We start from the raw sequence: 25824 nt of genomic DNA, 5'->3' as shown, positions 1-25824 counted from the left end.
GAGAAGGCTTTTGACAATTGCTGTGTGTCTGCACAATTCAGGAGGAAAGATAGGCAAAGCTGTATAATTTGCCCACACTGTTTACAAAATTTTTCGTTCAGCCAATTGTCATTATTTCTGTTTAAAGCCAAAAACTTCATGTGTACTGTAAGAAATACTTGTTTCACAAGTTCTACAACTGTTGCAACTCTTCCCTTCAGTTCTGTTTGCAGATGATCCTTCTGTCTTAGCTGAAGATCAGGATTTGGAAAAAAATCCCAAATCTGTTATCAGAACCCTCAGCACCTTTGAAGCTTGGTTTCAGCTAAACGGGTTGAATCTGAACGTATCTGAGACTCGATGATGCAGTTGAAAACCAAACAGTCAAAATGTGAGCAGATTACGATTGTACACAACAATCAAGATACAGAAGAAGATGACTCTGTCAAATTCTTAGGTTTAAATGTAGATAAAAATTTGAGCTGGCAGGCACACATTGAATACATGACAAACAAACTGAGCAGCTTTGCATTTGCAATGCAAATATTATCAACTGCAACTGACTTGGACACATGAAAAGTAGTATATACAAGCTACTTTGAATCCATTATTAGGTACAGTATTGTTTTTTGGGTTAACTCGACAAACATAGTGTGGATACTAAAAATACAGAAAAAAATAATTTGAAATATGTGCACTGCAAATCACAAAGAACAATGTCAACCATCATTTAGAAAACTTAAAATATTAACTTTGCCATCTTTATACATATATGAGATTATTATATTTTTGTACACCAGGCATGAATTATTTGAGGGAAACCATTTTGTCCATTCACATGATACCAGAAACAATGAAAATTTTATGCTCCCCCACCCACCGCCTCAGACTGTATACCCAGGTACCTCAATACATGGGAATGAAAATTTGTAATAAATTAAAAGGAAACAAGTTGATGCAGATGAATTTAGGTTCACTTAAAAGAAAGCTATATGAGGTGCTGCCACTGAAGTGTTATTACTCAGTGGATGAATTCATGCAGGGCAAACTGGAAATTTGAGCTGGGTACAATGTGTTACATATTCCAAGAAACATCCTTAAAGTGTTATTATTTAGTGTAGTGCCATTATTTATTAATGTAAAAAAATCACTGTAACTGTATTATAAATTTCTGACATGTCTCCTGTACGCAGACCAAATGGATTGCAAATGTACATCATGAGAGGAATGAAACACAATTCACAATTCCCTTCCCAGCACTGGAAGATGCAATTCAGGACACCAACAACTGTTGAAGAATGAGAGAGATCTTGGGGTCCAGTGTCTTATTAAATGGTTAACTTTTTTGTGAACAATAAGTATGGGAGAGGAAGAAAACAATGGTTCATAAGTCATGTAGCAGCAAGTGGTCTTCTGAATATTTTTCCTTATTATGTCTCACCTTGTAGAGCGTCAGTACACAGTGCCTACTACACGTGAAATAGTCACCTATAGTGTGGAGGGCAGGTACACATTAGAGATCAGCAAGAAGTATGTTGCATAGTGGATGAAACACAAAAAAGTGTGGGGGGGGTGGGGAGGAGGGGGGAGGTGGTCAGGCATACTTAAATAGGTGTTCAGTTCATAGATTTTGTGCAGTGAACAACATTTGGCCACCTGATAGTTCAGTTCACTCTGTATATTTGCCAGTGGTTACCATTCACACAAATGGGAAGTTAATTGGGTATTGTTATGACCTCAAGGAATGCTGAGGAGCAGGTTTCACAATGGTAATGAATGGGCTTTTAGATTTTCACAGAAAATGAGGATTTTGAAAATTTCTAAGCTTTTTCACCCAGGTGGTGTCATCCAGAAGGCACGATATTTCAGCAAGCTGACTTCTTGCCATCTTCAGACAACCCTGGTGACTGACTGTCTTCTGCTGGATGTCAACTTTATAGCCTCTCCCCATGCCCAAGGCCTCTGGCCAGAAATCTAGGGTGCAAATGTGGTGCTGCAGTGGGAGAAGTGTGTTGCTGGGATGCAATCCAAGGCCCTCAGTACGCTGAGTGGACGCTGAATGGGTGCTGATTGGCACAAGTCTCTGCTGGCAAAATAACAATACATCCCCTTGTCTGTTCAGCTGGCACGACATGTGCAGATTTTCACGTAGGTTGCTGCTGTGCTTTGATCATGCTGAAGGCTGGGTCCCAAGCCATGCTTAGCTGAAAACTGCTGCCTTTATTTATTAGTTCCTCATGTAGCCAGATCTCTACAGCTCTTTTTCACTACAATCCAATAAGATGTTGGACTGTTGCATCAATTTGGGGTTGCTGTAATTGATGACATACCTGTGGGAGATGCAAGGCTGTGTCACAGTGAGCTTTGTCAGCTGTCCATTGTCAGTGCAGTCTTTAAGCTCAGCACATCTCTCCTGTACCATCCGGATAGCCTTGCCAACACAGATTTTCCCACACTGACAAGAGATGTTGCAGACTCCCAGTTTCTGGAGATCTTATGTGGAGAAGCAAGTCTTATGGCTACATGGCAACACGGCAACAGCAGCAAGCGAGTGAATTGGTCAGCAGTACATAATATGTGCACAAGCATTCAGACAATACTTTGCCAGATCATGTAAAACCATACCAATGTTATATACTTTGAGTTTCAGCATGATCCCACTGATTAGTTTCCACAAAAATCGAAAATTTCAAAAGTACAAAATATTATGAAAGATATAACATTGTAATTTTGGATTTAGATTCCACTTTGTGCAAAATCAAACTGCAGAGATTTTTATGACGTTACCTCTCTTATTTTTAAAGTTACTAAGTAAAAACTGATTTATGTACTAAAATTTGTAAAATCATGGTAGATTAAGGAGCCTTTAGAAGTAAGTCAGAATGAAAAAATTACAGCACCATGTTCATTAGAAGTAGTGATGAAGCTGTACCAAACTGAAAGATAATTATGTAACTTTACAGAGGTACAGCTGGTACAACAGACATAATTCAGAGGTCACAATCTACCCTCCGTTCCTTAGAGAAATTCTAGAAGTCTGAATTTAAAGCTATCCACTTGATATTTTTATGGATCATACACAGAGTACAGTATTCCTCATAGAAAACTTCAGGAACTTGTTAGTCTTCAACAAATAAATATATGTAAGATCTTATAGGCAGAAAGGGTGCAATTTGTACTGCAGGTGCTTATGGCATTCTAACTACAGGTGTTCTGTTGTTGCCATTCGGTGCAAAACCAAACCAACAGTATTAAAGCACCACCGTAGCAGTACATAGATTCATTTGATCATTGTCAGTCATCCGTCATGTATCTCGCTACATTTCAGGATGTGCTCTACTTCTATCCACGACCGCATATCTTAACCCTTGGATGGCACTGAAGACAACTGACTTAAGCGTTTATTGACCAAATCAGTTATCACACATTTTGTGCGAATGCGTAGGGGTGACTTTTCATGGATCGATAATTTCCTGGAAAGCCTGCATTTTAGTTCTGATGTTTTTATGTTGTGCACTGACCATAGTGTTGTTGAAAACCATGTGGCAGGTGGAGTAACTTATTCATGACTTTTACGGTGAGCAATTAACTGTACTTAATTAACAGACAGAGTGATAATTAGCCATACTTAGAACTTCCAAGGAGAGGTCATCTCTTAACTGTATCAAGTGATGATCACAAGTCATCTCTGAACTGTATCAAGTGCTGATCACAATAGAAAAACTTTAATGAATTTCAAAAAATACTTATTTGTGTTGTGAACTTTTCTCAAATGTACTGATTTGTTAAAAAGAGTAAACTTGCACTTATCACCAAAGTGCCTCACTCCTTGTGACTACAAATAGTGAGTTAGAACATTTTATTACAGTTCACTGAGCTAGGTTGTGTGGGCTGTAGATTGTGGGCAGAAGCTTTCTCAGTTACTTTCTGGCTGCCTGCACAAATAATTTTCGGGCTCTTATATACACCAGTGGTACTTAAAATCATTCACACACACACTAAATGCAATATAAACAAACAATACCTCATAAAGCTATAACAAAACTTTTAACTCTCCATCTTACTCTAGGTCATTCTTGAATGATACCAACAAGACTTACGTCTTGACTGGTGGGCAGATCACACACTTGAAGTTTTGTTATGGAGTATTCTTCTGATTTTTCCTGAAGCATTCCCAATGTATGAGATAATCACTGTCAAAACAGGTCTTGTTTCAGCCTCAGCAGACTGTGACGTTGGCTTTTGTGTCTTGTGGCACACTGCATTTGGCGGTAGTTATAACTGTTTGTATGGAACACAGCCTGTAGGTCCTGCAATTTGTCTGTCAGACTGTCTTGGTCCGAGATTCCATATACTTTGTGCACCAGTGTGCTTACACCACCTTGTTCTGAAGAGGCATGACAGCAGCAGACACACAAGTACAAGTCTGTATGCATCAGTTTACAGTAGAAGCTGTGTCCTAGTGTGCCTCTGACATTGTCTTCACTTGAAAAGCACATCCAGAAAAGGAAGTTGATTATTTTCTTCTATCTCTATTGTGAATTTGATGTTTTGGTGCAGCGAATTCAAGCACCACAGGGAGTCAGTAGGTACTGTCCATACAGTCAGATCTACATATTGGAAAAAAAGATGAAGGTTTCTGCACTGTTGATCTTAGGGCATCTTCCTCAAATGCCTCCATAAACTGGCCACAGCGGTGATCGTGGACAGCTCTACACTCCATCTGTTTGTTCATAGTAATTCCCACTGAATGGACAGTAGACTAATGTAGACACAAATTCAAACTGTTTCATTAGTGCTGTGTTAAGCTTTTCTCTTATGGCACTTAGGGAGTCTCTTAGAGGTACCCTTGTAAAGAGAGACATCACTTGCACTGAATTTCGTTTATGGTGCTGGCTGTCAGGTGGTGTGCTAATTCATATGTTGGTGTGCTTATGCTGCTAACAATAGGGCATATTGGCATTCCTTTCTTGTGGACTTTAGGTAATCCCTAAAGCCTACGGGTCGAGGCTGCTCGTGGACGAGATCACTTTACTGTGTTCATGTCTTGAAATGTGAGTTGGAGAAGCTCGGTGGTCTTCCTCTTCACTCGGTTGTAGAATTGTTTTCTATGCTCCTGCAGGCAATGCCCTCTAAGAGGTTGTACATTTTATACACACAGCATCAATCTATGTGGAAATCTGCTCCTGTCATGTCAACTGAGGAAGACAAGGACATACTGTGTCCACGCTGGCAGAGACCTTTGCCCAGTGGTGATGGCAGTGTGACTGATAGCCTCAGATCGCGTCCCAGCGAAATACTTCCCCCACCACTGTGTCAGGTGTGAGAGGGAATATAATGGCAGCATCAGGCTGATGTCAATCAATCATCAGGAACGCCTGAAGATGGCAAGAAGTCAGCTTGCCGAAACATTGCACTTTAAGGATAACATCACCCAACTGAATACCTAGGAAATACTCAAAATCTTCCTGTGCCAGAAAAATCTGAAGTCCCACATTAAGTATCTCTGCAAGGAGGAGATGCACTTCAAAATTAAGGAGCTTGACAAGCTTCAGAACAGGAAGGACAGGACACAATAACACCATCTTTCACAAAGGTCATGCATCGTATCACAATTCCAGCCACCAACCAGATCACAAAAAGAGCCAGCTTGGCCCCAGTCAGGGGGAGAATTTGCTACACTCGACGCAGATTTAGCAAGATCGCTCAAGAGAATGTTCACGCTCCACCTACAGTTGGCGTCAACATTCTCCCCTGAACTGGGAGAGTGGATAGATGCAGTTTGCTGTCTCAAGCAAAAACAGCTTGGCTGCTGAACACTTGCAGACAAGCAATTAAATATGAATGCCTCATGACTGAATCATTGCAAGAAGAACCTCAGAGAACTTTATCAATTATATAGATAAAATAATTGACAACTGTACTAGGAAAGGTGCTAAACTTCACACCCACATAAAAAACCCTAGCACCAGCTGAATTATCAGTGCAGTGGAACAGGTTGCCCTTGCACTCCCGCGGGGTAGAGGAAATAATACTTGAAACATGCCATACACTACCATGGCTGTCCACTGAAGCCAAACATTCCAAAAGGAAAGTACTTAAGTGGTTCTGAGAAGATTCTGAGACAGACATTCTCCCAGCAGATTAAAAATTTATGACCTATTAGGGGACAAAACCTACATGAGGACAGAAGATTATACTACTGCCCGAGTGAAGAGGAAGATCACTGAGCTTCTCCAACACACATTCCAAAACAAGAAGGCAATAGAGAGACTTTGTCCACAAGCAGCCATGACGCCTAGACTTTACCGAGTACTTAAAGCCCGCAAGGAAGGAATGCCACCCCATCCAATTATTTGGAACATAGGCACACCAACATATGAATTAGCAAAACACCCATCAGCGATGCTCAGCCCCTTTGCGAGCGAATGCCAGCACCACATATGGAATTCAATGCATTTCATCCAGTAGCTCCAGAACTTCAAACTGGCTCAAAGAATGCCTCACGGTGAGCTTCAATGTGATCTCTCTCTTTACAATGGTATCTCTAAGAGCCTCCCTAAGCCTTGTAGGAAAAAAAGTTTGGACTAGCACAAAAGAAATTGTTTGAATTCAAGCTTACATCAATCTATTTCTTTTTGACAGAAATTACGATGAACTTACAGACGGAAAGATGATGGGCTGCCCACTATCACCAGTGGTGGCCAGTATGTCTACAGAAGCATTTCAAGAAGCCCTGGAGTCACTCTCTAGAGGCTCTTGCTCTTATCTTTTTCCCGATATTTAGACAATAACTTCAAAATTTGGCCACGCGGATGAAATTACCTACAAGACTTCCTGCAAGACCTGAATTCTCTGCACCACAACATCTAACTTACAATGAAGGTAGAAGAAAGTAATCAACTCCATTTCTGGATGTGCTGGTCAAGCATAGACCAGCCGGCACACTAGGACACAGCATCTATTGTAAATTGACGCGTATAGATTTGTACTTGCATGTGGCAGCTGTCATGCCTCTTTACAACAAGGTGGCCTAAGCACACTGGTGCACAGAGCACACAAAATCTCGGACCAAGAGTCCAACAGCCGACTGCAGCACTCACAGGCTGTTTTCTGTATGAATGGATACAGCAGCCACAAGATACAATGAGCCACAAGACCAAATAAGCTGAGGTCACAGCCTGCTGAGAATGAAGCAAGACATGCTGCGACAGTGATATCCTATACATCGGGAACGCATCAGCAAAAATCTGAACAATACTTCAGAAACATAATTTTAAATGTGTGTTCCACCCAACACACTATGTGTACTATCTGAACAGTACAAGGGAGATGCCCTGAGCATAAACAAAGTCCGCTGTGGCAGGCCACTGCATCCTCTATGCACACTTCATGAATTACGTCATTATCGAGTTGTTGCAACCATCCAAGACCTTCTGGGAGTGTACTGTAAATGAAGCTGTAGAGATCAGGCTACATGAGGAACTAATAAATTAAGGCAGCAGTTTACAATGAAGCTAGACCTGGGACCCAGCCTCGAGCATAGTCAAAGTACAACGGCAATCTACACAGAAATCCACTCCTGTTAAGACAACTGAAGAAGATGAGGATGTATTGTCACCATGTTGGCAGAAAACTGTGTCCAGTGGTAACAGCAGTGTGACTGAGGGCCCGGATCGCGTACAAATGGCTTGCTTCCCCCAACACTGCACCAGGTCTGAGCCCATGGATGGCCAGCCAGGTGCATGGGCAGTGGAGAGGAGATAAAAAGGCAGTGCCCAGTAGGAACGGTATATGACGGTGGGAAATCGCTTGCCAAAACATCACACATTTTTGACAATGCCACCCGGGTGAATACCTGAGAAATATTCAAAATGGTAAGACCACAGGCTATAACATTATTATTACTATTATTTACTAAGTGAAATAAGAGTAAAATGTATCACATAATACAAAAATTTGTAATTCTGTGACCAACTCTTGTTACAGCTACCTTGTCATCACTAGGTGTATTTCAAAAAGCAAGATAAAATGTGGGAAGGAATTCCTCATGCTGTGTCAACTGTGGAGAAAAGGAACATTTGGCACTGTGATACATTATGAGATTTATACTTTAAAAGGCAGTATGGTATGATCAAAGGTGAAGAAGAAGGCGAAGTGGATGAAGTAATTTTTTGAAGGTAGGAGACTATGAAGTAAAAGACATGTTCTATGACTACGAATAGATATAATATTTGTCAAGACACATACAGAGACTGTAAAAGGATATGAAAAATAAGTAGGACACCCTACTGAGAAAGTGAGTGAAACATTTTTTTAATTAAAAAATAAGATTTTTTTTTTCCTTTGTGTCCATCTACATGGAGAGAAATCAAAATGAGGATTCTACAATGATGTGTCATCAGCTAATAAAGCTGAATAATAATTTATATTTGTGGGTAAAGTGGGCCTAGAACTGAGCCTTGTGGAACCCCTTGTAAATTTATTCAATCATTAAACTTTTTGTTCACAATCCACTGCAGTTGAAGAATAAGAGATATATTTACTAATACAATATCAGAAGTAAAAATGATCAGTATTTCCCTCTAATGAATTTATCTTTGACACAAAAAAGAGTGCAGCAGTCATATAAAACTCTTTGGTACACTTACCATTGAAATAAACTGTCTGTCAGGCAGTAGAAGTGTTTTCAAATGTAGATTAAAGTTTTCCTCCAGAACAACTAAACATGGTGCTAATCAAATAATTTGGCAACTTACTTCTTAACCAGGGCAAGTGAGTAGCATATTGGTAAACAGAATAGCAGCACCAATAATTACAGAGATAAGCACTCATTATGTCAGAATGGAGAAAGAAAATGTGAATACAGTACCAGTTAACTGCAGAATTGTTCATGGAAAGATCCCTGAGCTAGTCTCACATGTAAACAGCAAAACTGTCCACTTAGTACTACGGACAGGAAACTGAAAGAAACCTGATGTTACCAGCAATGAAATTCTAAATTCTTGTTGGAATATACATTGCAAAGGAAATGACGGGCACTGAGGGAAGAAGCATTTTTACATCTGTAAATGGTACAACAACATCTAGTGAGATTAGTACACACTCCACATGTGAAATAATTTAAGTGAAGATCATTGTTAAAGGTGAACCAAACATGGTAGTCAGATGGTTTCATAGCCCTTGCCTCAGAAAAAGTAGTGACGAAACATTTCATTTCAGGGAAAACCTGGAGAAAGACGCACGAAAATTTCCTGTTCTTGTTATAGTACTATGGGAATATTTCATGGTGAGTAGTAAGGACAGGGGATCATGAGAAATTGTTCTAAATGCATTGTGTAAAAATTACCTTAACCAGTTACTCAGAAAACTAACTCTTAACGGTAACATTTTAGATCTTCTGGTTACAAACTGGCTTGAACTTTTGGACTCTTGTTAGCATAGCTCAGGGAATCAGTGATCATAAGACTATTATAATATCAATGACTCTTCATAGTGAGTAAGTGAAGGAACAAATTGGTCACCTGAGGTGTCAACATGAAACATTCATGGTTCCATAGGCAATTGCAACATTTTTCCATTAAGGCACTGACTGTCTCGTCTCACAGTAGGATAAGTAGGATAAATGTACAGGGTGACAATTATTGAACTACATGAAAAAAAACATAAATTAGTTACAAACGATGGTGTGCACACACTTTATTCAACATGTAAACGTCACTACACATGAAACTTCCTGGCAGATTAAAACTGTGTGCCGGATCGAGACTCGAACTCGGGATAATTGCCTTTTGCTGGAAAGTTCTCTACCAACTGAGCTACCCAAGCACGAATCACATCCCGTCCTCACAGCTTTACTTCTGCCAGTAACTCATCTCCTACCATCCAAACTTCACAGAAGCTCTCTTGCGAAACAGTTTTAATCTGCCAGGAAGTTTCGCACACTCCGCTGCAGAGTGAAAATCTTATTCTGGAAACATCCCCAAGGCTGTGGCAAAACCATTTCTCCACAATATTCTTTCTTCCAGGAGCGCTACTTCTGCAAGTTTCACAGGAGGCAGGAGACGAGATACTGGTGGAAGTAAAGCTGTGAGGACGGTTCGTGAGTCGTGCTTGGATAGCTCAGTTGGCAGAGCACTTGCCCACTAAAGATAAAGGACCCGAGTTCGAGTCTCCATCTGGCACACAGTTTTAATCTGCCAGGAAGTTTCAAATCAGTGCACACTCCTCTGCAGAGTGAAAATTTCATTCTGCTCACTAGAGATATTCGGATTTTGGTTATGACACATTTGATAATGAATGCCATCATTGGTGATGATGTGGTGCAGATGAATAGTGAAATTCTGCATTACCCGCTGAAATGTTGGAACATCAATGTTGTTGATGATCTCCTGAATGGCTGTCTTCAGCTAAGCAATGGTTCTGGAGTTATTGCTGTACAGCTTGTCTTTAATAAACACCACAAAAAGGAGTCACATGTGTTCAGATCCGGAGAATATGGTGCCCAAACAAGGCTCATACCAGTGGCCTCTGGGTACCCCAGAGCCAGAATGCAGTCCCCAAAGTGCTCCTCCAGGATATCAAACACTCTCCTGCTTCGATGGGGTCGAGCTCCAACTAGCATGAACCACATCTTGTCAACACCAGGGCCACTTTGGATAATGGTGATGAAACCATCTTCTAAAACCTTCATGTATCATTCGGCAATCACCATATCATTAAGGTTATTCCGTGACTGGACATTGCGCACTACACAGTCACCCGTTGAGGGTGAAGAGACTTCTCAATTGCGAAATGCGGATTCTCAGTCCCCCAAATGGGCCAATTTTGCTTATTGATGAACCCATCCACATGAAAGTGGGCTTTGTCGTTAAACCATACCTGCACATACTAATTCCCATCATGCCCCGCGACCAACCATGCAGCTCGAACATCCTAACACAATCCATTCAGAAGTTATGGCGATTTTATTCCATATAGCTCCATAATTGTCACCCTGTATTAACAGTTATGATGATTCTTACTTCTTAGGGTTCCATACATTAATTGGTAAAAACATTCATTGTCCATCTATGACACTTTTTTTTCACGTATGTGTAGATGTATCAAAGACATTTATGTCACATACTAAAAACTATAGCGCCTTGGCAGTGTAAAAAACATAAGCTTCTAAGTCAATGCAATCAAAAGATATGGCCACTTATGTGACATTTCAATACTCGCAGCCACACACTAAAACGTATAGGGTATGCCCCGTAGACTTAAGAGTCTTGAACTTTGCCAGGAAACAAGGCATCACAGTGCAAGTAATGGAAAGAAATCAGAAAATTGTTAATTTGTAACCATAATCGTATCACATGAAAAAAATGTTTCTCTTGTCATTTGTTATCAAACTTAAAATTACAACATTCTGGAAAGTTTTGGAATTCCAGGGACCAATCTTTGCCAGTACCAATGTCAATAACAGGCAAAAATCTTCCAGATTCTTTAGTCCCAGGATAGATGAACTCTCTATACACTTATCTAAATTTGTACGGAACCCTCAGAGCACGAGTTCTACTCACACCTGGCCAATTTATTTTCTATCTGTCTCACTTTCATTTGACTGCCCCTTATCATGCGTGAAAAGAACATGAATGGAGATTAGAGAGGCACAGAGCTGACACAGAGACTTCCCAGCAATTGTTCATCCTGCACAACTTTCACAATTGGAATGGGAAAACTGAGGAGGTGCAGGTGGATGTGGGAGGGGAGACAATGATACACAAGGTACATTCTGCCATACACAATAATGTGGACAAACTACTGTTCCATCCCTCTGTTTTTAAGGTATTACGACATAACAAAACATCATTCTGCACTTCCATTAGAAATTTTAATTATGTTAGACATTTCAGCTTTTGGTACCTCTGCACATCATTTTTCCCACTGGTAACAATGGGCAAGAGAGACAGACCTGTCCCATCTGCACCACTCCTAGCCTCCCCCCACAGCAATCTACATGCACCATGAAGATCCTATGCTCCCTCCTCCCTTATCCACTTCTATAATCTGTCAATGAAAGCTGTAAAGACAGTATTTTTCATCCAGCCCACTGGTATGCAGGAATTAACAAGAAAATTGTTAAAGGATGGAATAATGATAATATTATGAAAAGGATAGATTTCTATTTGCCATATAGCAGAGATTTTAAGTCACAGACAGGCACAATAAGAAGACTAGTAAACACATAAGCTTTCAGTCAGAAGGCCTTCTACTGAAATAGACAACAAACACACACACATTCACACAAACACAGCTATCACACACATAACCACTGTCTCTGGCTGACGAGGCCAAACTGCATTTGTGTGAATGTGCATGTGCGAGTGCTGTCTAATTCAGAAGAACATCTTTTAGTCAAAAGCTTAAAAGCTTAAGTGTTTGGTAGCCCTTTGTTGTGCCTGTCCGAGGCTCAACATCTTCAATATATGGTGAGTATCAATCTATATTTTTCATAAAATTGGCAAGAAAACCATGAATTTACATGGCATATGGAGAGAATATAATTTTAGGAAGGTTGGGTGGGCTGCAGAGCATAACTATATCATGTAAGGTGATGGGACCTTTCGTGGTGGCAGAGGTAATAGCTTCTGAAATGGATGTTCCAAAGGTGGTTACTGAATGCAGATAGACTTCCATATGGTGACAATAGAGCACTACATGGTAGAAATAATAGAAGGTAACTTTCTGAATGTAAAAGAGCCTTATGAAAGTCTCGATCAGCTCATCAAAATGCCATCACTATTGCTGAACCTCTTGAGTTATTGGTTTATTTTTTCAGACGGCAAGAATTTATCTAAGTGATTCACAAAAAGAGTAGCAAGATTTATTTTTATGTCACCCAGGAAAAGTGTCGTCTGAGACAGATAAGGAGAGAGGCAGCACATTTGGTGTGCACACATTACTTTGTGGCAGTAGCTGAGGAGGGGAAAAAGAGAGAGAGAGAGAGAGAGAGAGAGAGAGAGAGAGAGAGAGAGATATGAGAACTACTCTTCTGACACTTCATCAACACAACCTGCCGTAATTTTGGTAACAGTCTCTTTACACACGGTGACATTCTGTTACAACTGAATGTCTGTTACTCATTTTTGACAGATATAAGAAAAAAATTAATAACTAATAATGTCACAATCAAACATACAATAAAAACAGAACATGTACTTACAATTGCTGGCGCTAACAGTTTTTATCCCTTCCATTTTCCATTATCCAACTTGTCCATATTCTAAATTATTAACATTTCATAACATATATGAGTGTCAGAATAATTCTTGTTATGAACAATAAAAATTGACTATGACTAGCTTTCTCTGAGAACTGAAATTCACAGAAAAATGTCCTATTTGAAATCAAGAAATAATGATGTTAGAATAATGCCACAAAGTTATGGCAAAAGCAACAAAAATTATTCTATGTGATCTTACAAACTTATTAATTTATATCTACAAAACATTAGAGAGAGAGTTGCTCCTCTGCGTTCCTGCTCCTGCCGCACGACCCCCCCCCCCCCCCCCCCCCGGGTAAAAAAAATTATATATATATGAGAGAGAGAGAGATTGCAATAGTAGTGTATAACAACTAAGAATTAAATTGATTTTTCAAATGCAGCAAAGAAATGCCTATAAACAATGACACCTGTAATACAAGTGATGCAATATGATCAGTACTTAATATCGTTATATATAATTCACATAATTAAATCTACCAACATACTTTTCTGGAGACATTCTTCCTAGCTGGCACTTGTGCTGCAACAACTGGTGTCTCAGGCAGTCCCAAAGCCTTCCTTTCAGCTGCTTGTTTACTCTGCAATGCAAGGGCATCTAAAAGCTGCTTTGTTGTGACATTATGACTAACAGCACACGATTTCATATGGGATGTCTGGGCACTTTTCTTGTCGAATTTCTTCCAACACAGAGGACATGTCAGATCAGAAGCACTAAAGTAAGGACTTAGCTGTTCATCATCTGCATCATGTACATTCCCTGCATCTCTTGAGGTAGTGTCTTGAAGCACACATGCATCTGCACCTTCTAAAGATGAATTAGTCACTTCACTTTTCAGCGAATGAACCAATTCCTGTTTCTGTTTTGATTCATTCACTAACCGGTATCCAGTTTTTTCTTCTTCTAACACAGAATTAGGTATTATTTTATGCACAGTACCATAAACATGATCTCGTCCATATTCTGTAGTTACATAACCCACTGCAAACTTATCTAAGGATGGCAACACAGGTAGGCTTCTGTCAGTCTCAGTACAATAGTTATTACATTTTGTGAGAGGTGTATTATTATCTGGGCTCTCTTCACTCACAGTTTGTGAGGAATGAAGACTAATAATATCATCATTTTCAACTTTGGACACTAATGAAATGTCATTAACGACCACTTCTTGATTTCTGATTTCTTCACAATCACCAGATTTGTCACGACAGTGCTTTGCTCTACTAGGAGTTTCAAAATTCTCAGCAAAGCTTTCATCTGACTCACAAGTGCTACCTTTAAGACATTTTACATCCGACAACTCAAATGATGTTTTACAAGGCAGACTTTTATCCAGTAACAATTTATAGTGGGGAGGCTGAGTTTGTGATTGTGGAGAATCTCTCACCTCATTACCTGAAGGCAAAAGATCAATAATGTTCACAGAATAAGTGTTTTTGCTCAAAAAATATGATTTTTCCTCTCCTGATGATGATGATGATGATGTCCCGTCTATCTCTTTGGAACTATAGAGCAAACAAGGGAGAAAATAAAGGTTGTGATTAAAAAGTTGGCAATATTTACATTTACATGATAAAGTTCTGGATGGAAAATAAACAATGATAACAGACAAAAACACATTTTAATTTTTATATGCCCTCTAACAAACACCTAAATGATTCAGACAATTCCTTGTTATGCTATCAAACTTTCATTTCTGTTCATAGCAAAAGTTTTTTTACGGCAAAGACTGATAAAAATCGTTGCATCCTGAGATGTAACTGTCAGTTTCTGGTAGTTAGGTAGGAAAGTGGGTAGAGTGTAGGAGGAGAAGATGGCAGATGACTCCACACAGAGCAAGGAGAGAGGAGAAATAGGGGAGGATAAGAACACATTATCAAGCAAAGCCACCTGCAGGATGGAGGGAAAATAGCAATGCAAATGGTAGTGGAAAAAACAGAGGGCAAGGAATAAGAAGGAACCCCTATGATGATAAGGAAGGTGGGTAGATTAAAGTTTAACAATGAGGTTATTACAAACATAGAAAAAATTGGAATGAAAGGAATGAGGAAGGAAATTTTTCGAAGGAACCATACTGGTATTTGTCTTGAACAGTTTTGGTAATCATGGAAAAGCTAAATCGAGATGGCACTGTGGGGATTTGATCAAGGATCCTTGTGCATTTAGTGTCTTACCATCACACTTACATATTTCATTTCCTTTTATTTGCAAAGCATCAACCATGGAAATTTTTTGTGGTCTTGTTATCCTGCGTGTGTCACCATGGAATTTCTCTCATTATCCCAATACAACAGGATGTCCTATCTTCAGTGTGTGTGTGAGCACATTTTACCTAAACACTTAACTTTCACTGTGTCTGATTTTAAAACATGTTGGTTACATATGTTTATTTTTGGTGATGATTCGTAAATAAAAGGAAGTGAAATTCATACGACATAAAAACAAATAACTCCAAGAAGATAATGATCATCATCAAGTAATAATAATAATAATAATAATAATAATAATAATATAGAATCAACTAAGGAACAACAGTAAAATAAAAATGATGATCAACAGAACAGAGATTATATGGAAGGTAAGTATCTGACAAGAGGGTGGGTTGGATAGTGAATAAAAAAAGTGGTGCAAAGGCAGGAGAATGGAAAAGTGGCAGATGGAGACAGAAGACAGGTGCTACTAAAGCGTGTAAGTATTATTTCAAATTTTCAACGTTATCTCTAGTGCGCTTACACTTGTGCTAGTGCGCTTTTGCTAAAAAGCAATATATTTTAGACACATCTATAATTATGCTTCATTAGCTACAGACAATAGTTTGTGCTTCTGATTGTATGGCCAAAAAATTCTTGACAGAGGGGGAACTAGAGCAGATCGTTTTGGAGGTGCCTGCGGAAGAAGATGACAGCAGAGATATTGATGATTTTTTTTTTTCTGATGGAGAGATGAAATAATATTACGGAGTGATCATGACAGTGACTCTGAAATTGAGTGTGATGAAAGATTAGCGTCCTTTGATACTGAAGGTGATATATTTATTGGTAGGAACAAACAAATAAAATGATGTAAACTGATATGCATAAAAAGACATCACATGTACCAACAAAAAATATTATAAAGACCTTTCCAGGCCTTAAAATGGAGCATGAGGTATTATAGAGGAAACTGAATCATTTCATAGAATCATCAGTACTATTGATACAAGAAACAATACATTTTACAACTGTGTACATTCACAGGAAAACACAAGGAGAAAATTATTCTAGAGGTAGGCATGCTGAGTTGACAGATCGTAATGAAATTTGTACAATATTAGACATTCTTTATTTGATTGGCCTCAAGGGTGGAAACCACAACACAAATGTATTGCAACTTCATTCAAATGATGGAATAGAAATGATTGTTTTGAGATCCAGCATGAGTTACAAGAGATTTTTATTGCTTCTCAGGTGGATTAGATTTGATGGTAAAAGAAAGGAATATGAGACATGAAAAAAGACAGGTTAGCAGCTATTACGATCTGTCTAGAAGCAGTTCAGAAAAACTGCATGAATAGTTACAATCCTGGAGAATTTGTTACTACTGATGAGAAACTAGAAGAAGTGATGCAGCTTCATACAATGCATTCCCAACAAACCTGTTAAATATGACGTCAAAATATTTGCCCTGTGTGATGGTAAGTCATTCTACACTGGTTTGTTGGAAGTGTACTGTGGCAAACAGCTAGAAGGACCATTTTGTTTTTCTAATAAGCCATCTAACAGTGTGCAGACTGACCGAGGCAATGAAAGGCACAAATATAAATATGACAACATATAACTTGTATACTAGCTATCCGTTGGCTTTCTCTGCTACAAAACAATTCCACTCATATTAGGAATCCTGAGAAAGGATAAAAAAGAAATACCACTTTGAGTTTTTGCCCAACAAGAAGAGAAGAATCGGTTTGATAGTTTGTAGCTACCAAAAAGACATTGCTGTGGTACCATATGTATCTAAATATAATAAATCTGTTGTACTCACTTCCACAATGCACAGCAAAGGAACAGCAGATGAGGCCACTTAAGACTCCTCATATTAGACTACATTACAATAAGACAAAGTGAGGTGTCAACACTGTTGACCAAATGTGCCACATTTAGTAATGCAAAAGACAAGAATATGGACATTGGCTACATGGTACACATTGCTGAAAATGGCTGGTATCAATGCGCAGATAAAAGCAAATAAAAATAACGAGAAACATCCATTTTGAGTTTTTCTAAAGAACATTTCTTTTCAACTGACAAACCACATCCTGTCAAAAGATCTGTGACAACAAGTTAACCAGCAGATGTTAGCATGTATCTGCAGCATTACAAAGTTCAAGGGATGCATATACAAGAGCAACCAATGAAGAAAAAATACAGATGCGGAATTTGTGGAAGGACAAATAACAGCTCCACAACACTAAGATGTAGCTCTTGTGATTTTGTCCACAAAAGTCATTATCAAAAAACAGTTCTCTGTGAAAAATGCAGTGTTTGTTCACCCAAAGTTGAAGACAATTAATTTGCAAGTAAATTGTCCCAACGTAACACATTAGCACCTATAACATGTATGGAACTATTGTTAAGCATAAGCCTAAATGTTACTTGTAAACACTATATGGCATAAATTACTGCAATAAATGATAAAGCAAATGTAACTTATTATCAATGTGTATATAGTACACAAACATCTGCTCCTGTATAATTAAAGAGTGCATCTGCGGTAGGATTAAGCTAATCAGTACAGAAAGTAAAAGGATGTCTCCAAGAGTCCTAAATGCCTTTTGTCTCTTTCTTCTGTTCAAATATTGGCTGCATCTTACAGCATTATCTACCATTTTTCATATGTGTCATCTGACCTTAAATAATGCAATGAACTTATAAACTGTTTCAAGCACAGTTATCTCCAAACACTGTCTGTCTTACACACTGGACACTGCATTACAAGTCAAAGAATCCATTATTTAAGAGATAAAATATGAAAAGGATAGAATGAGATTTTCACTCTGCAGCGGAGTGTGCGCTGATATGAAACTTCCTGGCAGATTAAAACTGTGTGCCCGACCGAGACTCGAACTCTGGACCTTTGCCTTTCGTGGGCAAGTGCTCTACCAACTGAGCTACCCACGCACGACTCACGCCCCGTCCTCACAGTTTTACTTCTGCCAGTATCTCGTCTCCTACCTTTCAAACTTTACAGAAGCTCTCCTGCGAACCTTGCAGATCTAGCACTCCTGAAAGGAGGATATTGCAGAGACATGGCTTAGCCACAGCCTGGGGGATGTTTTCAGAATAAGATTTTCACTCTGCAGTGGAGTGTGTACTGATATGAAACTTCCTGGCAGATTAAAACTGTGTGCCGGACCGAGACTCGAACTCAGGACCTTAGCCTTTCGCGGGCAAGTGCTCTACCAACTGAGCTTTCAGGAGTGCTAGTTCTGTAAGGTTCGCAGGAGAGCTTCTGTAAAGTTTGATAGGTAGGAGACGAGATACTGGCAGAAGTAAAGCTGTGAGGACGGTGAGTCATGCTTGGGTAGCTCATTTGGTAGAGCACTTGCCCACGAAAGGCAAAGGTCCCGAGTTCGAGTCTCGGTCTGGCACACAGTTTTAATCTGCCAGGAAGTTTCATACCAGCGCACGCTCTGCTGCAGAGTGCAAATCTCATTCTAGAAACATCCCCCATGCTGTGGCTAAGCCATGTCTCCGCAATATCCTTTCTTTCAGGAGTGCTAGTTCTGCAAGGTTCGCAGGAGAGCTTCTGTAAAGTTTGGAAGGTAGGAGACGAGATACTGGCAGAAGTAAAGCTGTGAGGACGGGGTGTGAGTCATGCTTGGGTAGCTCAGTTGGTAGAGCACTTGCCCGCGAAAGGCAAAGTTCCCGAGTTTGAGTCTCGGCCCGGCACACAGTTTTAATCTGCCAGGAAGTTTCATGAAAAGGATAGATTGCCACTTACCACATAGAGGAGGTGTAGAGTTGCAGATAAGCACAATGAAATGACTGCTAAACATTGAAGCTTTTGGACAAAAAAGTCCTTGTGAAAACACACACACACACACACACACACACACCTGTCGCCTCTGGCATGCATCTAGCTGGGTAGGAGTGGAGGAAGATGATGTACTGCTTGTGGGAGAATGCAAGGACATAGGAAGGACAGGATGAGCTGCTAGGTGAAGAGTCAGGAGGCTATGTTGAAGGAGGGGGTGGGGTGACGAGGAGGAAAGGGAGAGGGGAAAGGAGTGGCATAAAGAATGGAAAAAGACTGTTGGTGTGTTGGTGGAAGTTGTAGTGCTGGAGTGGGAGCAGGGAAGGGAATAAGAAGGGAGAGGACAGGGATTAGAGAAGGTTGAGGCAAGGTTACGGCAAGGAAACATATGTTGTAGGGATAGTTCCCACCGGCACAATCCAGAACAGCTGGTGTTGGTAGGAAAGATATAGATGGCACAGTTGCTGGAGTGAAGCACAACATATTGAGCACTATGTTCAGCAACTGGGTCTTCCACCTGTCTATTGCCCGTAATTTGGCTAAGGCTGTTCATGCAGACAGACACCTTGTCATTTGTCAAGCCCAAATGTCTTGTTAAGTAGTGGGTGGTCAGTTGTCTCCAGGCCACAATTTGGTGTGGCTACTCATGCCAACAGACAGCTTGTTAGCTGCCATGTCCATATAGAAAGCAGCACAGTGGTAGCAGCTTAATTTCTGGATCACGTGACTGCTTTCACAGGTAGCCCAGACTGTGATGGGCTAGGTCTATTGCCAGGATATGAGAGCCAGGAAACAAGGGGTTGAGAGCGGGAGGGGTGGGGAGATAAGAATGGACAAGGATATTGTGTATGTTCAATAGGCAGCAAAATACCACTGTTGGAGGGGTTGGGAGGACAGTGGGTAGGATATTCATTATTTCAGGGCAAAACAAGAGGTAGTCAGAGTTGTGGCAGAGAATATGATTCAGTTGCTTCAGTCCCAGGTGGAACTGAGTCACAAGAGGAGTGCTTGTTTGTGGTTACACAATGGGTATGTAGAATGTGGTAGGTGACTGCTGAGACAAGAAACAGGAGAATTGTTTCTAGACATGATTGGGAGGGTAATTTCGGTCTGTGAAGGTCTCAGTGAGACCCCTGGCATATTTGGACAGGGATTGATCATCACTACAGATGTGACAACCACAATTGGTAAGGCTGTATGTAAAAGACTTCTTAGTATGGAATGGGTGGCAGCTGTTTGAGTGGAGGTATTATTGGTGGATGGTAGGATTGATGTGGATGGGAAGTACGGCACACATCAGACACAAGCGAAGTCCAAAGTCAAGTCCCAGAGGCCAGTGAGAATTAGCTATGTGTGTGTGTGTTATGCTTGCATAAATGTGTGTGTGTGTGTGTGTGTGTGTGTGTGTGTGTTTTTTTTTTTTTTTTTTTACAAGCTGTGAGACAGAATACTACTACATGTGCCCAGTGCCCAGCATACTAAAAATACATAATCAAAATTCTGAAATCTATACACTTCCATGAATATTTGTTCACTGCTTGCAACATAGTCTATCAAATGCATATTGGTGGGATTTATTCAAATTAATTTTTTCTAACAGATATGATGTGGTTCATGGTGTGGGTTCCTGTAGTCATGTCCTAGTTCATGAACCACGGGCAACGTATGAATGGCCAAGTAAGTGTTCCCGACTGTCGGGATACCAGTTACTTTGGAATAAGGCTGGGCATCTCGGACATATTCTGAGTCGTGGTCACCTTTGTGCTCATACGGCAAAGACTACCAAATCCACCGGTTAGTCCCTCAGCCGTTAGGGGTACAACCCAATGGGACTCGGGGCAAGTAGGGCTAGCAACCTGCTTCCCTGGTACTTTAAATATGATGCTGGCAACAATCAGAGCAAAATGCCTCGGACCTTTGGAGGTGACGGGGTCCCACCTCTAACTGACAAACCAGGGACTCCTGAGATACGACTTGGCAAACAAATGGTAATGAGATGGGGAGCTATTAATATCCATGGGGGCTACTCTGGGAAGAAGGTAGAGCTGACAGAGGCTGCAAGTAAGATGAGGCTGGACGTTTTAGCTGTTAGTGACATTCGGGTAAGGGGTGAGAAAGAAGAGGAAGTGGGAGAATACAAGGTCTACCTGTCAGGAGTCAAAGCAGGAATAGCACAATGGGGTGTAGGGCTTTACATCAGGAAAGAAATGGAACCCAGCGTAGTTGCAATAAGGTATGTAAGCAAACGACTGATGTGGATACATTTGACAGTGTCTAGCAAGAAAATTAGGATTGTGTCAGTATATTCGCATTGTGAAGGGACAGATCAAGGTAAGATGGATAGTTTTTATGAGGCACTCAGTGATGTAGTTGTTAGAGTAAAGGACAAGGACAGTGTTCTGCTCATGGGTGACTTTAACGCCAGGATTGGAAATCGAACAGAAGGGTATGAAAAGGTTATGGGTAAATTTGGAGAGGATATGGAGGCCAACAGGAACGGGAAACAACTCTTGGATTTCTGTGCCAGTATGGGCTTAGTAATCACAAACTCCTTTTTTAAACATAAGAACATTCACCGGTATACTTGGGAAGGCAGGGGAACCAGATCTGTCATTGACTATATAATAACAGATCAGGAATTCAGGAAGGCTGTGAGGGACACACGTGTATTCAGGGGATTCTTTGATGACACTGATCATTATTTAATCTGCAGTGAAATTGGGATTGTGAGGCCGAAAGTGCAGGAGGTCAGGTCCATATGTAGGAGGATAAGAGTGGAGAAACTTCAGGATAAGGAAATCAGGCACAAGTACATAACAGCGATCTCAGAAAGGTACCAGTTAGTTGAATGTAGTCAATTACAGTCATTGGAAAAGGAATGGACAAGGTACAGGGACACAGTACTAGAAGTGGCTAAAGAATGTCTTGGAACAGTAGTGTGTAAAAGTAGGATGAAGCAAAGAGCTTGGTGGAATGATACAGTCAAGGCAGCCTGTAAAAGGAAAAAGAAGGCATATCAAAAATGGCTACATACCAGAACCCAGGTAGACAGAGAAAGTTATGTTGAAGAAAGAAACAAAGCCAAACAGATAATTGCAGCATCCAAGAAGAAATCGTGGGAAGACTTTGGAAACAGGTTGGAGACTATGGGTCAAGCTGCTGGAAAACCATTCTGGAGTGTAATTAGCAGTCTTCGAAAGGGAGGTAAAAAGGAAATGACAAGTATTTTGGACAGGTCAGGAAAACTGCTGGTGAATCCTGTGGATGCCTTGGGCAGATGGAGGGGATATTTTGAAGAGTTGCTCAATGTAGGTGAAAATGCGATCAGTAATGTTTCAGATTTCGAGGTAGAATGGGATAGGAATGATGATGGAAACAGGATCACATTTGAGGAAGTGGAAAAAATGGTCAATAGATTGCAGTGCAATAAAGCGGCTGGGGTGGATGAAATTAAGTCGGAACTAATCAAATACAGTGGAATGTCAGGTCTTAAAGGGCTACACAGGATAATTGAAATGGCCTGGGAGTTGGGACAGGTTCCATCAGACTGGACAAAAGCAGTAATCACACCAATCTTTAAGCATGGAAACAGAAAAGATTGTAACAACTACAGAGGTATCTCTTTAATCAGCGTTGTGGGTAAAATCTTCTCAGGTATTGTTGAAAGGAAAGTGCGAGTATTAGTTGAGGACCAATTGGATGAAAATCAGTGTGGGTTTAGGGCTCTTAGACATTGTCAGGACCAGATCTTTAGCTTACGGCAAATAATGGAGAAGTGTTATGAGTGGAACAGGGAATTGTATCTATGCTTTATAGATCTAGAAAAGGCATATGACCGGGTTCCTAGGAGGAAGTTATTGTCTGTTCTACAAGATTATGGAATACGAGGCAAACTTTTGCAAGCAATTAAAGGTCTTTACATGGATAGTCAGGCAGCAGTTAAGAGTTGACGGTAAATTGAGTTCATGGTTCAGAGTAGTTTCAGGGGTAAGACAAGGCTGCAACCTGTCTCCACTGTTGTTCATATTATTTATGGATCATATGTTGAAAACAATAGACTGGCTGGGTGAGATTAAGATATGTGAACACAAAATAAGCAGTCTTGCATATGCGGATGACTTAGTTGTGATGGCAGATTCGACTGAAAGTTTGCAAAGTAATATTTCAGAGCTAGATCAGAAATGTAAGGACTATGGTATGAAGATTAGCATCTCCAAAACGAAAGTAATGTCAGTGGGAAAGAAATATAAATGGATTGAGTGCCAAATAGGAGGAACAAAGTTAGGACAGGTGGACGGTTTCAAGTACTTAGGATGCATATTCTCACAGGATGGCAACATAGTGAAAGAACTGGAAGCGAGGTGTAGCAAAACTAATGCATTGAGCACTCAGTTACAATCTACTCTCTTCTGCAAGAAGGAAGTCAGTACCAAGACTAAGTTATCTGTGCACCGTTCAATCTTTCGACCAACTTTGTTGTATGGGAGCGAAAGCTGGGTGGATTCAGGTTACCTTATCAACAAGGTTGAGGTTACGGATATGAAAGTGGCTAGGATGATTGCAGGTACTAGTAGATGGGAACAATGGCAGGAGGGTGTCCACAATGAGGAAATCAAAGAAAAACTGGGAATGAACTCTATAGATGTAGCAGTCAGGGCGAACAGGCTTAGATGGTGGGGTCATGTTACACATATGGGAGAAGCAAGGTTACCCAAGAGACTCAGGGATTCAGCAGTAGAGGGTAGGAGGAGCCGGAGCAGACCAAGGAGAAGGTACCTGGATTCGGTTAAGAATGATTTTGAAGCAAAAGGTTTAACATCAGAAGACGCACCAATGTTAGCACTGAATAGGGGATCATGGAGGAACTGTATAAGGGGGGCTATGCTCCAGACTGAACGCTGAAAGGCATAATCAGTCTTAAATGATGATGATGATGATGATGGATGATATGGTATGGAAGTGTGATAGTTTTTAATTCTACAGACTTATTTTGGTGTGATAATAAATTATATCGTTTCTCAATAGTGCATGTATTATAGTGTAATATGCTGCATAAAATTATAATGTATGACGAATAGCAGTCTTTCTTGTTAAAGGCACAGTTACTATTAAGGGTACAATTTATCCACATATCAATAAGAGTAATACACAGAGCTGCACAAATTTCTTGTGTGATAACATTGGTAAGAAAAAATGGTGTACAGATTGTCAACGTAAGTCTTGGAAACATAAAAAATTATTATGCATCAAAACTTAGCAACCAAGTGGGCCACTCAAATCACTGCAACAAACACATATACATTGTGAGATTTCCGTTACAGTGTCTTTTACATGTTGCAGTGTCTTCCACAAAGAAGTAGGGCCCAGTAATGTCAGATGATGTCTTTCTGCATAATACAACATCTCTCTTGTAATACAAGTGTCTTTGATTAAGTTTACAAGGGTAACTTGCTGACTAACATCAGTCATTTTATGCCTTTACATTTCCTGAGACATGTGAAGGGAATCATTAGTAATGACAGGATTCCTTCAGCAAATGTAGATCCCCACCCAAAATAACTTATGCTGTTCCTGAATTTTTACAATTCATACATATGGTATTGGAGGTCTAAATATGAATTTTGGCTGGCATGTCTTAACATCTACAGCTACTTAGTGATGTTGACATGACATCATCATCTGGTGAAATCCTGAAATATCATGGAATATTTGTTTTCCAAGTCTTGGCAGCCTAACCACCTACCCGAACTTCATCTACCGTCAATGATATTAAATACTCAATTTGGACTAACAAATTAATCAACTGGCATTACAAAAACACCACTGTATTCTTGGCTGAATAGGTGTCCAGAAAACTGGCTCATATTTTTCAATCATATATGGTTACACAGCAACTGAAATGGCATCAAGTAACTCACTGCACCTGCACTAGCCTCAAATGCCTCATTCCATCCCGTATATCATGGAGAAGGAAAGTGGTTGTGCTCTTTCAAAGGAATCATCTCGGTATTTGCCGTAAAAGATTTAGGGAAATCATGAAAAACATAAATCAGGATAGCCGGATGTGAGGTTTGAACCATCGTCCTCCAGAATGCGAGTCCAGTGTGCTAACCACTGCACTATCCCACTCGGATACAAAAAAAACCTGATTAACTAGCTTTATATAATGCTGCATTGGCTGTTTCATTTAATTTCTGGTTGTTACTACCTTACCAAGGAATTTCTGTTCATTCAGATAATCATCTGTCACTTTCAACAAGTAACTGAAAACAGTTTAATTACAATACTGTGCACTCACTGCAATAGGTCACTGCAGTGTAATAATGAATAAAATCAATATGTAACCTGCACGCAGTAAAATAAATATGCAATAAGTAATAGATGTGGGAAACTGCCTGCAAGTAACTGCTTAATAACTGATGTAGAGAAGAGTCACAGATTAAAGTGTCATTCTAAATTATAGACAGAAAAGGTTTTTCACGGTATGCTATTCAAATGGACACAATACACACAGAACTTTGAAAATCAAGTTAGTTAAGTGAGAATAAAAACTGGGCAGAATCAG

The 25824-nt window shown here is 40.0% G+C and overlaps 1 protein-coding gene across 2 annotated transcripts in view; it reads right to left on the bottom strand.

Annotated features, from left to right (window-relative positions):
- LOC126092530 (uncharacterized) overlaps positions 1-25824 on the bottom strand; it is a 205691-nt gene that overhangs the window by 154956 nt on the left and 24911 nt on the right. For both annotated transcript variants that reach the window (XM_049908158.1, XM_049908157.1), the window contains exon 3: positions 13735-14752. In XM_049908158.1, coding sequence (XP_049764115.1) covers positions 13735-14752 — 1018 coding nt within the window. The remainder of the gene's footprint in view (positions 1-13734; positions 14753-25824) is intronic.

The sequence above is a fragment of the Schistocerca cancellata genome, chromosome 7, assembly GCF_023864275.1.
Source record: "Schistocerca cancellata isolate TAMUIC-IGC-003103 chromosome 7, iqSchCanc2.1, whole genome shotgun sequence".
NCBI lineage: Eukaryota > Metazoa > Arthropoda > Insecta > Orthoptera > Acrididae > Schistocerca > Schistocerca cancellata.
Note: the sequence above shows the minus strand (reverse complement) of the source record. Positions and strands in the feature narration are given on the sequence as shown.